Genomic DNA, 18041 nt, shown 5'->3' with positions numbered 1-18041 from the left:
ATGATTTCCTATAAGAAACTGTTTCCTTTTTTTCAATACCTCCCAAGCCATGTGACCTAGTGACTACAAACCAATGCAGAATAGTTATCCTATATAGGACTAACCAGACACACCTTTTTTCATAGCCATTATATGCACACTCTATTTTATATGAATATTTTAAAGAAAAAACATGATTTCCCATAATGTGCGTCTCCTTTTTATTTTAGGTATTGAGCAAAAAGCAGTTTCTAAAGGAAACACATGTTAGTCCTATATACTAACATGCGTCCAGTGCTGCTGCCACCGCTTGAGACACTCGCGTTGCACAAGTTGCATTCGGCTGTTTAACTTTTCTTTTCCTTGTAACTCCACACAGCTGACATGATAAGAGCGCTCGGCTAATTCACTGTCACGACGTTCTGTTTACACACGCTTGCAGCAGATGCTCTCTGTTTACGGCATGTCGCGCAAAGTTAAGTTGAGCATTTGGGCTTAGGTATCGGATCGGACCGCTATAGTTATTTTTTTCAATGTTCGATCCTGAAATTTTGACCAATATTGGACTGATACCGATCCCAAGTATCGGATCGAGCCATCCCTAATCTAAATATCGTCCGAACGACTTCAAATGACACCAAAGTTATATTGGTGAGTAAACGATCATATTTTATGCCAGAAATAAGGTGCAGGTTGTAAAAAACGGTAATTCCCCTTTAATGTCAAGAAATTGGTTTTAGGTAAAAAATTAAGCAATAGGCAAGAACAAACATGTTTTTAACCTTACAATCTAAACTGATGTTATGGAGAACATAACTTTTTTTTTGTGCCATTTTCCAAAGAAAGAAAGAGTACTGCACTTTCATCCAAGATTTATTATTGAACAGCATGTCAAATCAAATACAGGTTTACGTTCAGAATTAGTGATGAAGGCACAAAAACAAAACAAAAGTGATAAAAAAAATGAATGATATTAGTCTTCACTAAGAAGCCACTAGGGGTTGAACGACTTTTCTGAAGTCGATTGATATGTGGTAAAAGTCAAGTCGATGTCTACAAGTTGATGGCGTCACACATAAAAACACAGTAGAAAGTAATACTATGCAACAATGAAATCAATGTTCTTGACCTGAATACATATTGTAGCGTTTCACACAAACAAAGCTAGGCTTTTCTACAAGTTTACTGAAGCTTGAACACAAACTACCGTCGGCCTCCTCCTATGTCAAGCCTCCTCCTATGTGCAGTCTCCTTCTCTCTGTTACCGCAGGACGTTTGGTGAAGTTATTAATTGACTTAGGTCGAGAGAATTTGGACCGTTCCTCTTGTTAGTGTTAGTGGATGCCTTTTCAGGTGAGTGTGCATTGTAGTAGTACTTTAGTTGTATTTCAGAGCAATGAAGTATTGGGCTCATCTTCTAGGAGGTATCCATGTCGTTATTGTCATGTGATCAGTGACTAGTTGACTTCCTGCTTAAAGCGTCACGGCACAGAAGTAAAGTCAACTAGTGGACCAGCTGGTACAACCCCTAGAAGCCAGTGGTTTACTACTTTCATTATTATTTTTTTGCATTTCTCACGTATCGAAACTATTTGGTGGTAAGCAATATTTGTGGATTAACCTGAAGAAACAGTAGCAAGAAAGGCAGCACTCCCATCCCAGTGAACCCACACTAAACTCAAATACATGTAATGTGGTAAAACTCTAAATGAAAGTCAATACAAGACTCGACAAAAATGAAATTCACAAACACAATCAAACCACACATCAGAACAACACCTGAAACATGGAGAACAACATGACAAAATTACTGAGACCTAATCCAGAGGCGCTGGATTACCTTAGGGTTCGATGAGTGACCAGGCCTCTGCTGTTTTTTCCTCATGACCAGCACACGAATCATACCTTAATATTTGTCATGAAAAATGTAAGGAAAACTGTTAACACCAGGACAAAATATCTTATTGTCTGTAAAAGACACAGCATGAAGCAACATCTTTGTTAAAATGCACCTGTGAATATGTCTATTATTCCATGCAACAGCTGGGTCCATCATGAAATAACATTATTCAAAAAAGTTCCGAATACATTACAATAATATTGACATGCTAAGAAATTTTTTACCTGTTTAGTTTTCTTCACGAGGGATGCCTCTCAGTTCATCATAGCGTTTCTTCACCATTGCAAGCTCATCTGAAACATCTAAAAAACAAAAGTATTGTAATATCATTGATTTATAAATCTCATTTTTACATTATTCTTGGTGCACTATATGAATTATTTATTATTTTATCTTCCTTTTACCTGGGATTGAGTGGTCATCTGTCTTGAGTGAGAGGTCAATAGATTCCCTCATAGTAGTCTCCAGTGTCTTCAAGATGTCCTCCTAATTCAGCATCAAAATCTGTATTAATTATCAGTCACCAAAGAGCTGAACACTAAACAGGCTTCATTAAATCACACAAGAATTAGCGGTTGGGCTTTTGTGTCTTTCGGTCTTAGATCAATGAAAATACTGGGTCCAATAACTAGTGAAATGTAAAAGTTTCTGCTGTCGTAGCTGAAACACTTCCAACAATGACACATATTCCACTTGAATACAGAAGAAGGTCTCATGTGAATAGTGGATAAAAAGAGATGTGCAGCACAATATGTTTTACAAGCTCATTATACACTGCCTGGCTAAAAAAGAAAGTCACCTGGACTTAACTAAGCAAATAGGTACAAGCCTCCTATTGGATAACTACTGAATGGCAATTACTGCAACAGGTTATTTAACCCCAACTGATGCAATGAGTAGCTTCTCATTTCTTAAACAACCCTATCGAAAGACACATCCCGTGGTAGTGAGAAATTATCTTAGTCTGTTTGATAAGGCGGGAAATCAGGGGATTGGGACTGAACAGTTGTGTAGCCTTAAGAAAACCACTAATCAGTGAGGCTAACCGGAAAAAAAGGCTTCAATTTGCTAGGGAGCATAAAGATTAGACTCTGGAGCAATGGAAGAAGGTCATGTGGTCTGATGAGTCCAGATTTACCCTGTTCCAGAGTGATGGGGCATCAGGGTAAGAAGAGAGGCAGATGAAGTGATGCACCCATCATGCCTAGTGTCTACTGTACAAGCCTGAGGGGCAGTGCTATGATCTGGGGTTGCTGCAGTTGCTCAGGTCTAGGTTCAGCAACATTATGTGTCCAAAGAATGAGGTCAGCTGACTACCTGAATATACTGAATGACCAGGTTATTCCGTGAATGGATTTTTTCTTCCCTGATGGAACGGGCATATTCCAAGATGACAATGCCAGGATTCATGGGGCTCAAATTGTGAAAGAGTGGTTCAGGGAGCATGAGACATAATTTTCACACATGGATTGGCCACCACAGAGTCCAGACCTTAACCCCATTGAGAATCTTTGGGATGTGCTGGAGAAGGCTTTGTGCAGTGGTCAGACTCTCCCATCATCAATACAAGATCTTGGTGAAAAATGAATGCAACAGTGGATGGAAATAAATCTGGTGACATTGAAGAAGCTTATCAAAACAATGCCACAGTGAATACACGCTGTAATCAAAGCTAAAGGCGGTACAACGAAATATTAGAGTGTGTGACCTTTTTTTTTGGTGACATACCTCCAGCTGGTTCAGTTGGTTCAACATAACATTTTTTGCCAGCTCAAACATGATGTTCTTTGAATCTTGTACATGGCTCTCCATGGTCTCCTTCATGTTTTTCAGTGTGTGCTGTCCTCTGAAACTAGCTGCTCCTAAAATCAAATAGTTTCATGACTTAGTTTTTAAACTCAATGTGTTGATGCATATTTGTATTAATATTACTTGTTATGTTGCTAGGTAATTGTGATTGGCTTACTGTCATAGCACTCTTTCATGGTTGTCTCAATTGTGTCTGTCAGACTGTTGTAGATGGTTTTCTTACTGTTCCGGATGATTGATATTAGCTTTGTCTTCATCTTTTCTTCCTAAGAGAGATGAAATCTTTTCGTAAAAGTTACATTTCCAATACAATAGTATACACATACATAACAAAAATAAGGCTCATCCTTTTCATTATTTGTTTTTTATTGTCATGAGTTATGTGTGTGTTTATCAGTCACTGTACATTCACATTTACCTGAAGAGCAAGGACTTGATTTTCAACGAACATCTCAGTTTTAAGTGACAGAAAAGCTTGTACTGTAAATAACCAGTGAACAGGATGGTTCTAGTTTCCATTCTTTACCTCTGTCTGCAGAAATATCAGCTGCAGTTCCACATCTTTGTACTTCTGAATCAGCTCGCCTGTGTTGAGTGAGAACCTACTGATGACTCCGTTGAATGGTTCACATTTTCTGTCATTTCTGAAACATGTTGGCATGTTGAAATGTTTCATGAAAGGAACCATTAACACATTTGTTATGTTTTTTTTTTTTTTTTTTAAATAATACAGTATAATTTGATTATTGTAGAATTTGCCTGTTGTGTACTTTTGGGGTCAACAAATAGTTTTATGCCCTTATTAAACAGGTCTTACGGAAAGATCCTCTTGAATTCCTCATCAATGCTGTCAGTCAGGTGTGAAGACAACTTCATGTTGAGATTTATTGGTGTCCCTTTCTTTGGTTTGTAGATGCCATTGTTCTGAACTACACATTTCAGTGTCCTGTGAAAACCACGTCCGTCTTTTCTCTGAGACAAAATAGATATTTTTGTTTTAATACATATTCACATCAATTCAACACTGACTCAATGTTTGTAATTCAAATACATACAGAAGATAAGAAAGACTTCAGTTCTCTTTCACAAGAACTTTTTGATTTTTCAACCCCCGCACTGAGGCATTTTTCAAAAGCCTTCTTAGCTTCTTCCATAGTTTTTTTGACTTGGTCAAGTTGATTGCTCATGTTTACTTCAAGGTTTGCACACACATCTGTTCTGCTAGCCTGAAATCAAAACATGACACATTATTTAAGGCGATAAAACTACAAATGCTGCTTATGCTGTATTAGTAAAATTTCTGTTGATTTTTTTTCTTTCAAGTAACACATTAAACAAAATAGTTGCAACTACCAACTTCTACAAACTTTACACTTTAGTTAAAATGTAGCTCCACATACTGTAGATCTGACTTTACCATGTCTACATGTCATCTGAGCGATATTCACTAAAAACTTCTTATGTGATATGAATATTACTATTTTCTGTAATTGTAGAGAATAAACTTTGCTTTATTGATCTTACCCTTTCTCTACGGTGGGCTCCTTGAATCAAAGAGAGAATCCCATAAGCTCCAGACACATAGTTTAAAGTCTCTGAGTGGCAATCATTGAGATTTTGCAAAAAATCCTGAAGTTTGGGTATTTCTGTGAAAAAATTATGATAATAAAATAAATAAACAGAGTTTTATGTTTGATCTATACGTAGTCTCTTAGTGTATTGAGAGTTGACGTACCAGTCTCAACTGGCCTTAGACATTGTCCCTCTGGAAACTCATTGGAGCTCACTGTGAACACTTCAAAGCAGTTGTCACTGAAGTGTTTCTGGGGTAAGAGGTTTTAATTTTAAGGGATGCTTGCAGTTGTAGAAAATCATTATTAGATATATCAATATGCTGTAAAAATTACCTTAATCTTGTTTTGCTTGTTGAATTTATTCATCACTTCTTCCTTGGCTTGCTTGTTTCTCTTCAATATAAGGTCATGAATATCAGCTGCTGAACTACAAGAAAAAGATATATGAAAAAAATGGCATCTCAGATACATCTACAGAGCTGATAAAATTTAAACATCACATCTTTTGCTAAACTTCTCCCCATTAGCAGATCATCTAAAATAATGATTTATACATATAGTATCATTAATGGCAAATCAATTCAATATATTTCACAAAACATACTAAACTTGAACAACCATAAATTGTTATTTATCTTTACAAGTCTGCGAGTTACTTGGAAAGATCTATCGTGGTAATGATTATTGAGAAAACAGAGACAAAGCTAGACAGTTATTTAAGGATTCAGTGAAAGCCTGGATCCCTGAAGGTGTTTTTGTTGTGGCCTTTTAGTGATGGGTTTAGCCATAAGGAATTATGGTAATGGAAACGGCGGTCATAAACGCCATAAGGTGAGTCATAAATGTATTACATGTATCGTGTTGCGTTAATGATGATCAGTTTGGCCTTTTAATTTACTTACTAATTTCTTGAATCTCCAATATTATCAGACTTGGTGCAGATGAAGTGAATGTGCTGACACTCCCCTCCATTTCCCATGATGCTACTGGCATTTTTCAGGATCTCCCAGGGTTCTTTTTCTGATGCTGCTCGTGTAATATCAGTGACAATCCACACAGTGGAACACTTTCCAACGATCTGGAAGGATGTAATAGCATGTTAGTTATGAACAACTAATCATGAATGCTTTTTTTTTTTTACATTAAGTTGACATTGCTGATAACACAACACTCTACATGTGCATACATTACCTCTTTCCACATTTTATCTCTGCTCTTGTTACAGTCTCCATTTCCAGGAAGGTCCACAAGTGTAACATGTTGGAGAAGATCATTCTCTGGCACCCTGACAGTCACACACTTCACTAGTGGCCAATACAGCTTCTTTACATCTTTTCTTTGCTTTGAGTCACTTCTTGTGTATTTGACTAACTTTGCAGATAGCTCTTTAGCCTGTAACAAACAAATAACAAAAGTAAATGAATGCAAGAATTTCACTTGCTCCTTTAAAATGCAATCAAGCAAATTATGATAAGGTAGAAGAGCAACTGAGAAACACTGCCAGTGAAAGTTAAAATGAAATCCAGATGGTTACCCCCCAAAAAAGGCAACTGGACTTTTTTGAGAAGACGTTTCACCACTCATCCGAGTAGCTTCTTCAGTTCTGAGAAGTGAAGTGGTGAAACGTTTTTTTCTCAAAAAAAAAAAATAAATAAATAAATAAATATACAAGTCTAGTTGCCTTTTTTGTAAACGCTTTTTGGATATACCATGACCTGGAGAACTGAGAATCTTCACAGACAAATCCAGATCGTCTAAATAGTAAAACCAAAATGTTGAAAATTTAATTCTCCAACCCATCTAACCAGTAGATGTGATGAACTGAGAATAAAGTAGCACTGAGAGCCCTGCCAATGTATCTCAATAAGACCTGATTACATGTAAATGCATTTACAGAAACGTTTTCCTATGAAGGGTAAATTGGATATGGTGCTGTACCACTGTAACAGGAACAATAACTGCAAAATATCTGATGACATCAAACTGGCAAGAATTATTTCCATTAATTTTTGTCTCTTACTGATTGGCATGTGAAAGTCTTTCTGCTGGAATGAAGAAACTCTGGAATTTCTTTGAAATATTTGTTGTCCATGAGTTCTTCAGAGGTCTTGTTTTTATATTCTTCTCCATACACCGCAGACAGCTTTTCGGCAAAGTCAAAACTATCATCATCATCATCATCATCATCATCATCCATTTCCTGATTTGCATTATCACCACGCAACTGATCCAAGGACCACAATTCCTCTTTCCACTCCTGAAAGAACAAAGTTATTACATCTTTACATTTTAACACATGAATGCTTGCTTACATGCAGTGCAACCAATATAATTCAGTACTGGTTTATTCAAAGTTTTACCTCTTTTGTAATGAACTCAATGTCTGCCTCATACTTTGAGTTGCGCATGTTAGCCTCGACTTTAATCATGACCGTGGTACATGCACTGATACTTCCTGTTGGCAGAAGATCCTTCTCTCCAATGATGGCATTTATCAAAGAGCTCTTTCCAGCCCCACTTTTACCAAAGACACCGACCAACTCCCTCTTGTCTGTCTGCAATTCATTAATTTTCTTCCTGTTGTACAAGAGTTTAAGGGTTAGGGCTACTGAGTTTCACAGTCGTATACATGAGATAAAGATCAAGTTTATGCAGTTTTTACTGATGAGAATATAGGCCTATTAAAGGGGAATTTTTAGGTTTTTTTACAACCTGGACCTTATTTCGGGCATAAAATACGATCGTTTACTCACCCATATAACTTTGGTGTCATTTGGAGTCACTTGGACTATATTTTAGATCTGTGTATATCCATATAGTGGAAGTGACTGGGGCACCGAAACGCAGCCTCTAAATAACGCATTATCTGCTGTGAAACTCATTAATTTCACTAATATGTTGTTATGATACGCTAGTGCTATTCCTTGTTGAGTCCGGAGTTACCTGTTATCATCATCTGGGGTCTGTAGAGTGACCTACTAACCTCTGACCTGGATGATGTCACCTCTGAGATGATGTCACCTCCTGTAATTTGCTACTGCTAGTTTTTTGCAACATGGGTGAATATTTTTTTCTGATTCTGAGGTTGGGGACGGCGATTTAGTTCATGATGGACGTCCTTACCGTTTTGAGCCAGAGTATACGGATGAGGAGTTTGTTGAAAGGAGGATGCGGAGGCGGAGAGAGGAACAGCTGACCAAAGAACAACAAACCGCTGCACGTCCGCAAATAAATACCAGGTAACTCCAGGCTCAACAGGGAATAGCACTAGCGTATAATAACAAAATATTGGTGAAATGAACGAGTTTCGCGGCAGATAATGCGTTATTTAGAGGCTGTGTTGCGGTGCCCCAATCACTCCCACTATATAGATGTACACGGATCTAAATATCATCCGAACAATTCCAAATGACACCAAAGTTGTATGGGTGAGTAAACGATCGTATTTTATGCCAGAAATAAGGTCCAGGTTGTAAAAACAGTAATTCCCCTTTAATTCTACATAACTGCAACATACTGTATGTTGAATATCCTGCTTAAATTTAAATTTAAATGGATTTTTTATTTAAAAATGCAAATCCTTTGGAAACAATCGTATTGTGTAATTACATTAAGGAGATAACCTGTATATGAATTGTATGCACATAAAATACGATCATGCGTTTCGTATCAGGCCATCTTTAAATTACTGTAATAACGCGGATATTGAATTTAGCAACAAATAGCAGCAGTCTGGGAAGTTCATAGTCTATAAAGGAATACTAAACATAACGCTGTTGCGATGGCATTCTATGGACAAATGAATGTAATATTAAATAAAGCATCAGCGAATTAATCTAATAGTTAAGAGTTAACTTATCAATCTAATTTTGCCCGCACTTATAAAGTCAAGCTAATTCACGTTATGTCTTGAGACCATTTTACAGTTTCGCAGATTATGGAAAACATAATACTCACTTCAGGAAAGCATTCAGCTTTGGGTTGTCTTGGTTGTGTAGTCTTGAATGGACGTATCCCATTTTTTTTTTCACTTCAGACAGTATGATTGCTTCTGTCAGTGTAAACGTAAAGAACTGTTTAGCAAGGACCTGTATACTTAGGGAAACTTTCAAAAAAGATTTAAAAAAGGCAACTAGACTTGTAGAGTTGCCTTTTTTAAACCTTTTTTGGATATATCACAACCTGGATGACTGAGAACCTTCACAGACATTTAGGGAAACTTTTGTGAAAATGAACAGAGAGAAAGTAGTGTTAATACCCGAGTATGTGTCACGTTGTCGTTTAGCTGGTGATTCCCACCTGCTTGACTCGCTAGGAGGGTCCAGATGTCTCTTGGCTTAAAAAAAAAAAAAATAAATAAAATAAAAAAGGAGTTGTTTTGTTATTATTATAAATGCTGCCTGGAAAACTTACATGCAGTATAAATATACTATAAAAATATAGTATATAACTATTACATGTGCATCTCACCTTTGACACTTGTCGATGGCAAAACCTGAGAATGAACAGAAACAAATAATTGACTCAAGAAATAATACTTGATTATACAAGAAATTGTTTATTCACACAAGTTTAGAAAGAGCAACAGTCTTGAACACATATGTTTGGAATTCACAGACTGAAGTATGAACTTATGGTCTCATCAAATTCAGGACGAGCTTGGCAGTGTCTGGGAGGTTGAGTGCAGCAAATGACTCAACACTGATCACATTCATCATCCTTGTTGATCAGTAAACAACAGTAAATAATTATCCAGGGGAGGATGACTTTGTCACAGGACACTTAAGTTCCTCAAATGCATATGTATGAGGATTAGAGTAAAGTTCACTTATTACATGCCTTACCTCACACACCTCGGGTTCTTCTTCATGTTCCTGTTTACACGACAGATAAAATAAGTTCAAGGTCTTGCAAAAGTTTGAGTAGACACTGACAATATAATCTCTATCATAGATCATACATAATCAGCATGAAACTGTATTTAACCTACTTGAACAGAAACATCATTTCTTTCCTGAGTTGTGTTTTGTTCTCCCTATGACAAGAAAATATCAACATGTCTGTTATATATCATAATCTTTTATTTGTTTCTTCACTTGCACCAACATGCAAAGAGAAGCCAAATGTGCAAAGTGTCTTCAAAACATTACCTTTAATAGTTTGAGTCTCTTCTTAAATTTTGCTCGTGGCCCAATTTCTGTGAATAACTCATTAACAGCTTGATCATCAAGACAACATAAACTTTCTTCATCAATCTTTTGTTCTGTAATAAAAACATACAGTATTTAGTTCAGCTTAGTAGTGCAGAAACAAGAATTGTCATCTCCTAATATTTTTTTTCTGTTTGGTTTTTATGAAGCATGTCTCTTGTTTTGTGTGAAATGCAGATGTTTTACTGTAAGTGCTTTTATACTCTCTGTACACAGACGAGACAAGTGGCAGAATTTGTCTGTAGATTAGTAGAAGTTATGTTTCAGTTTGAGTAAATCACCTGAATATTTTATAGCGTCTGTGCACAAGTATGAGTGCTAATACTTTACCTTTAAATTTATTGATCCAATCACTCAGACCCCATTCAGTTAGTTTGTTACAAACAAAATCATCCATGGCCAGTAACAGAAACTGAAAAATATATTGTAATGTTCTAATCAGTCACAGTGGATGCCATTTTACACAGTGATTCATTCAGTTTAAAAGTTCAAACAGCTTACCTGTTATTGACAAGAAGATTACAAGGTACGCTGGAGAGGACTGAATTCAACAGGGAAGTAAAAACAGAGAGGTGGATGAAGACAAAGTCCAATAACAAGCAGGAAGTCAAAATCATACAGTTACCAAAAACGTATTAAACTGTAAAACCAAGGCAAAAAAGTTGCTTCTCAGCTGGTACAATAGACCATCCGACAGAGAGTAAGTGGAATCAGACCTGTTCATAGAGGCTGATCAGGAAATGATGAACAAAGGAACAGATGGGTGTGGGAGTGCTGAGGTTACTGTAGGGCAGATGGATGTGCCTTGACTAGTGAGTATGGTGAGGACAAGCAACAACAATTAATGAATTACCCCATGAAGGAATCTTTACTTTCAGCTTGGTGAAAAAGGAAACAAAAAGAAAAATCACACTTAAAAGCTTTGAGTTTCACTGTTTTCACTCTGGATGGCCTGAAGATCAGGGTTTCTGTTAAAAAACTAAAACATGTTAGTGACTGAAACAATGCAAAGTAGTGAGAAAACAGCACAGCAGGCCTCTTTACATTATCTAAATGCTTAACTTTGTATTTCCATAATACAGTATATTCAGTTGTGGATGGAGTGCATTGTTACTGTCAGCTACTTTGTTTTTCTTTTATGCACAAAAATGTCTCCACTTGATCAGTGTACTGTCTCCAGTTTCAACCAGAGTATGTTTCTCTTTCCCCACAAAACAAAATTGAGCAAGATTCCATTATATTTGAGCAAACATCAATAAAATGTGTTCCTCTGAACTGAAGAAAGGTGGAGGTTTATTACTTAAGTACCATGCATGGTAAAATTGAAATGACTGGTTTCATTTTAAACTCTTTTAAGTGTGTTTGTTTTCATAGCTGTACCTGAACACTACTCATCAATTTAATTCAACTTTCTAGTTATCACTTAAAAAATGTTAAACTTGAGTTCTTCTGACTGTACAGCTTTTGATGTGATATGAATATCTGTCTACTGAGAGTTCACACAGTCCAAAATAGCTCATCAGCAAAGTAAAAACTCTCCAGAGATCCATGGATTGTTTGACAATAATAGTACTTTTGACATATGGCTGCCGTAGAAGCTAACATTTGAGTAACTTCTGTTTTGCCTCCTGATTAAATATGAGGCCGTTCCACAAAGCAGCAGGCTTCATGTTGTTTGCAGTATCAACGCCAGCAGCCAAAGTTGGCCAGTCGAAGTCTTTGCTGCCTCCATGTGGTGTAGCTGAATTGTACTCATTGACATCCAACAGTAAAATTCTTCTACGGTGATAAAAATAAATAGGAAATAATAATAGTAGTAATAACAGTAACATTTTTACTATATTTTACACTCCTGTTACATTATAAATACATTTTAGAAACGGTCTCTCACACAAAAGTTGTCATCTAATTCCAAATTATATTCAGACCACATGACCTTCTTCCATTGCTCCAGAGTCCAATCTTTATCCTTCCTAGCAAACTGAAGCCTTTTTTCCAGTTACCCTCACTGATTAGTGGTTTTCTTAAGGCTACAGAGCTGTTCAGTCCCAATCCCTTGAGTTCCCTTCACAATGTACGTGTGAAAATGCTCTTACTTTCACTATTAAACATAGACCTGAGTTCTACTGTTGTTTTTCTTTGATTTGATTTCACCAAACGTTTAAGTGATCAGGATTTTTTTCTGACCACATTTCTTCCTCAAAGACGATCGTTCCCCACTATCCTTCCAGTTTTAATGCGTTGGACAGGTCTTAACCCAGTTTTAGTAGTTTCTCTGTTTTCTCTGCTTGCCAATGATTTGACTCTTCTCAAACAGACTAACATCTTTTCCACGATCACAGGATGTGTCTTTAGACATGGTTATTTAAGAAATGACCAACAAGCCCTCCAATTTATACAACCGCATAGGTCGTTTGTACGCTCTCGAATGCGACCCATTGGAGCGTTTCTTGTAATAGCGCTCCTACCGGTAACAGGAGAGTATTGCGGATTGCGGGGATTAATCCACTACATGCATTAAAACAACGCTTGCCTTCATTTAAAAGTGTATCATCAGTTTTATTATCACTATATGAATACCCATCAAACTGTTTCAGTGAGAACAGTCTCATTCTAGCCATCTCTTAACCCATAGCCTGCATCAATGTTTGACTGGCCATGATTTCTACAAAGGAACATAACATGCATATAATAGTAAGATATTGACTGGAAAATAAGGGGTAAACATGAAGTTAAACAGACAGGTAGCTCCTTGATTGGACAGTTTTGCTGTTGTCATCCAGCATCAAAAGGACTTAAAGTCGAATCTAAGTTTCTGCAGTACATTATATTTCTGATGTTAGAAGCATTATGAGTAATGTTATACTGCAAATTGAAAAAATGACATGTTTGTACCTTGTAGGTGCCTGACTACATAGTATGTACGTTGTGTACTACATGCATACTGTGTTACATAATGCACTTTTTTATCTAACTTGGCTACACTAATTTATCGCGTCATCATCATATATAGGCTGTTGCATACATATACAGAATGTGGATCATTTTACCAGGTATTCTGATTACAAAATGCCTGCATAACTGAGGAATCAATGTGTCATTGGAAACTGTACATTTTCCAATAATTTTCAAAAAATTTAACAGTAATACTTAATGCTGTCTATCTATCTGTCTGTCTTGCAGTGGGACAAAGTGGAAAAACTCCTTGGAGCCAAAAGACAACATTCAAAGCTAACTTCCTGAAATAGACCGTTACTGTGCCATATTGATTTTGTTGTTGTTGCTGTGTTGTATGGCAGTTATGGAGACTGACAGGGGATTATGCCATACTGTGGTAATCAAAAATGTTCAAGTATAGACATGTTTCTTTTTTAATAATTAATTTTTAATGTTTGATTCAGACTGGTATTTAATTGATGACAAGAGTGAAAATCAGTTATATATTCTTTGATATAACTGCTTTATGATCTATTTTTTTTTTTTCGGTCTTTGAGGAGGCAGGCTACATGAATGATAAATGTTAATGTCTGGTAATGTTTTAAAATAAAATACCTGCCACCTGTCTCTGTCTGTGTTCATTTCCATTCAATTCAGTTTCATGATTGTTTACAGTTTATAAATTAGCAGCCTGAATAGGTTTGTTTTCACTAAAAAAGGGTGAGGGGTTAACAGACAACTTCATCCATTCACACCCATTACAGTAGCTTAGCCAGCATAAAAGACAAGCCCATGTCATTGAGAAGTACATTCTTACCCATCAGCTGAATTTTTGGGCTTATATTGCTTGTTAATTACTCAGAATTGATATAGTTTTGATTAACATTTATTGTTAAAGGCATAAGCCATGAATCTGTAGTTCCTCTATAGGTGAGGATAGAAGTTACAATATTCTGAAATCAAAGAATGCCCCTGTCGCATATCCACATTAGTGTTTTGTTGAGATGCTGTGTTTTCATTGAAACACACAGATGTCAGAAATTACTTATTGGACATCATAACAACAGTATGTGTAACTGATTTACTCAAAGTCTCTTGACAAATAGCTGTTGTGATGTTAGTTTTCACACAGGTTCAAGATGTCTGGTGGAATTACAGTTTTTGTCCATTGCTTGAACACGTTTTGCAAAACTCGGCTCAGTGTTTCAAAACTCTTCACACAAGCAAATAAGACACAACACTGGGAAATAAACCATTCACCTCTATGTCAACAACATAGGATGTTATGTCTTCTAGCCATTCTGTAGATTTTATGTTTAGAACCACCCAATATAGATTTACGCTGAAAAGCAATGCAGTTTGGTTCTGCGGCTTTATAGAACAGTAGATAGGGTTAGGATTGGTTTATCTGCTTAACACATGAAATATTTACTACAGCCGAACTTGTAATGGCAGTGATTATAGTTGCTTTAAGTTAAGAAATGACACGCAACACTGCATTTGAGTCGTTTATTTGAAAATATTATGAAGCTTTGCTGTAGCTTGGTTGTGCGGCAGAAACCGAACGCAGCCAATCCACGGCAGACAGGAATCGAATGAGTCCAACTACGTCACTAGGCTTTCTGCTGATCTCATAAGCGTTCCTTTAATAATACAGTTCAAAATGCACCAGGTTTAACGAATGCATTGAGTAACACGGCATTAGTAGCATTCACTTTGAGGGTGTGGGTAGTATTTTCACACTAATCGGCTCGTTTTCTACCCCGGGTAGAATCAGCCGGTACAACGGAGGTTGACCGGCCGATCACCTCAGGAGGCCGGCTGCTCACCTCTGAGATGACCCGCTGCTCCCGGTCGGCTGGTTCCACAGGTGGCGCTTCACTTCTCCTGAGCAAACTTCAAAACAGCCGTTATTTGAATAAACTCATCACATATTTGGGATCTACACGGTTACTTTCTCGCATGAAAAAATATTAAAACCTAATTAAGTGACGTATTACAGTAACAACTCGAGAGCTACTCACCCTCAAACGTAACACTGAGTCGTAATTTGGGTGCAATACGGCGTATTTCGCCGCTTGTACATACGACTCATGTGGTCGTTTTTTCGAGGAGGACAGTCTCTTCAGTTCCTGAGGAATCATGATTTTCAGTTTTGTGATAAAGGAAACAAACCTTACAGAATGGAGAAAACAGCAGCAGGCCTCTCTATATTTCCTTAATACAGTATATTCAGTTGTGGATGTAGCACATTGCAGTTACTGTCAGCTACTTTGTTTTTTGTTTATGCACAAAAATGTCTCCACTTGATCAGTGTTATACTGTCTCCAGCTTCAACCAGAGTACGTTTCTGTTTCCCCACAAAACTAAAGTGAGCAAGATTCCATTATATCTGAACAAACATCAATAAAATGTGTTCCTCTGAACCGAACAAAGGTGGAGGTTTATTACATAAGTACCAATAACACAATTCATAATAAAGTTGAAATCACGGGTTTAATTTTAAACTTTTAAGTGTGTTTGTTTTCATGTGTTACGCCCTGGTCTAGGGGTTGAAGGACGTGACATAAAATGCGATGAACGCAATGTGCAAACAAAGTGAACCTTTTATTTACCCACAACACACAACTAGTGACAAGTGAATTACAAGTCTATATACAAGCTGAAGCTCTGCTTCAGAGTGAACTCAGGCCAAAATAACAAACAAAACCCAGCTATCTTATTCTGAAAACCACTAGCTAAACCCTAAGTGCAAACAAAAGAAATCTAATCTAATAATCTAATAATAAAAAAACAGGAGAAAACCGTGATCGAAAGAAAATGGCAGTTCACCCCTATTGCTTCGTTCTAATTCACAACGAAATATTACAAACTAACAAAAATCACTAACTGGCTAACACCACGGAACACTCTCAGTTCACAAGATTGAAGATTATCATTAGGTGAAGGGACAAATGAAACAGCTCTGGCAGCACATCACAACCCTCAGAAGGACCATTTAAATGGACGAGCCCTCCAATCCTGGGGCTACGCGTCACTGGTGTTAACAGTCGAGCAGGACACAGCTGTTGGTAACACAACCTTTAATTCATAATTATAGCTGTACCTCAACACTACTCATCAGTTTTATTCAACCTTCTAGTTATCACTTCAAGTGATAAACTTGAGTTCTTCTGACTGTACAGCTTTTGATGTGATATGAATATCTGTCTACTGAGAGTTCACGCAGCACAAAAATCATCATCAGCAGAGTAAAAACTCTCCAGAGATCCATGTATTGTTTGACAATAATATTACAATTGAAGAGACGCTAACATTCAGGTAACTTCTGTTTTACCTCCTCTTATGATTAAATATGAGGCAGTTCCAAAAAGCAGCAGGCTTCATGTTGTTTTCAGCATCAACACAAGCCACAAGTTGGCCAGCTGAAGTCTTTGCTGCCTCCATGTGGTGTAGCTGAATTGTAATCACTGACATCCAACAGTAAAGTCCTGCTACAGTGATAAAAATAAATGAATAATAGTAAAATTGTTACTATATTTTACACTTGTTTTTAACAATGTAAATAAATTTCACACGTCTCTCACACAAAGGTTGTCATCTAATTCCAAATTGTATTCTGTCTTATTCTACAATTTCAGAAAGGTTAGATGTCATGTTGTTGTTTGGTCATTTTATGTTGCTATTTTTTTTTTTCACTAAAGTCAAGAATAGTTTGGTTAGTTGATTGGTTGAGTTCACTCTTCTAATGTTTACAGTGTTTGCTCAAAGGCTAATGTCAGACCACTTGTATTTTTCTTCTTTCTATCCTGTAATATTTTCTCTAATTCACATCTTCCATGTGCTTAAGTTTGCAGTAAATTTACTTCATCTGAGAATAATTGCACTTCAATAAAATAACAGTAATTGCGAACCTTCCGACCAAAAGCAATTAAAAAACATCATGAGTGATGCCCGTTCTTATTTACAGTTAATTTGTTCTATCAGTTTGGAAATGAACAGAGGCTAATGTATACAGTAACAGTTGTTATGTAGGGTACTTTGAAGGAAAAAATAATCTGTATCTTCTGTTTCTTTAGTCGAAACTGACATTAGTGACACTTTTAAAGCCCTTTTATAAAAGAAGAAATGTTCTTAGGATCAAAACTGATCTTAGGAATGATCTTAAGTCCCTCTCTAAAGAAATAAAAAATACTGCCCTTTCACTCAAGATTTATAGAACAGGATCAAATAAGGGGTTGGATGACTTATATGTCAATATGTGGTGAAAGTCGATGACATCACACATAAAAAAACAGCAGAAAATAATGCTACGCAATAATGAAATCTATGATCTTGGCCTGAATACATATTGTAGTGTTTCACACAAAAGAAGGTACGAAGGCTTTTCTGCAAATTTACTGAAATGAAAATGGGCTACTGTTGGTCGTAGCCTACATCAACACCATAAACACCATCAGTCCAACACTTCTAATAGAGCACAACAGAACTGAACATCAACACACAAGCTTATCAATACTGTGCGCTATAGATATGTTTAGCCTATATAAATCGGCTCTGTCAGTAGCGTTTAATAGTGCTTCACAGTGTGTTGTAAGATAATATAATGCAGCCAGGATAAAAAAAAAGTGG

General features: G+C 36.7%; 1 protein-coding gene across 4 annotated transcripts; it reads right to left on the bottom strand.

The window, feature by feature from the left end:
* Positions 1-845: 845 nt before the first annotated feature.
* Positions 846-11202, bottom strand: LOC311506370 (nuclear GTPase SLIP-GC-like). 4 transcript variants are annotated; one of them, XM_084570303.1, is made up of 24 exons: positions 11189-11202; positions 10974-11013; positions 10803-10884; positions 10413-10525; positions 10253-10297; positions 10107-10136; positions 9733-9757; positions 9521-9598; positions 9220-9313; positions 7623-7839; positions 7283-7519; positions 6454-6654; positions 6165-6340; positions 5596-5689; positions 5424-5511; positions 5213-5334; positions 4744-4914; positions 4506-4660; positions 4215-4332; positions 3846-3954; positions 3608-3741; positions 2284-2365; positions 2104-2181; positions 846-1884 (listed from the first exon to the last, which is right to left on the bottom strand). In XM_084570303.1, exons 3-23 carry the CDS (start codon positions 10867-10869, stop codon positions 2108-2110), a joined length of 2430 nt encoding a protein of 809 aa, XP_084426429.1. In that variant the 5' UTR covers positions 10870-10884; positions 10974-11013; positions 11189-11202; the 3' UTR covers positions 846-1884; positions 2104-2107. The 4 variants fall into 4 exon arrangements, with proteins under 4 accessions (XP_084426429.1, XP_084426430.1, XP_084426431.1 ...); XM_084570304.1 differs by lacking the exon at positions 11189-11202 and having other exon boundaries at positions 10116-10136; positions 10974-11166; XM_084570305.1 differs by lacking the exons at positions 10803-10884; positions 10974-11013; positions 11189-11202 and having other exon boundaries at positions 9562-9598; positions 10413-10515.
* Positions 11203-18041: the final 6839 nt, after the last annotated feature.

This window comes from Chelon labrosus (assembly GCF_963514085.1).
Source record: "Chelon labrosus genome assembly, chromosome: 21".
Lineage (NCBI taxonomy): Eukaryota > Metazoa > Chordata > Actinopteri > Mugiliformes > Mugilidae > Chelon > Chelon labrosus.
This window is presented reverse-complemented; position numbering and strand designations above follow the sequence as displayed.

Coding starts and splice junctions, on each gene's coding strand:
- LOC311506370 (XM_084570303.1), bottom strand. CDS start 10,869: ATGGATGATTTTGTTTGTAACAAACTAACTGAATGGGGTCTGAGTGAT. Junction 10,137..10,252: donor GAAATGATGTTTCTGTTCAA/GTAGGTTAAATA, acceptor TCGTGTAAACAG/GAACATGAAGAAGAACCCGA. Junction 3,955..4,214: donor TGATATTTCTGCAGACAGAG/GTAAAGAATGGA, acceptor CATCTCTCTTAG/GAAGAAAAGATGAAGACAAA.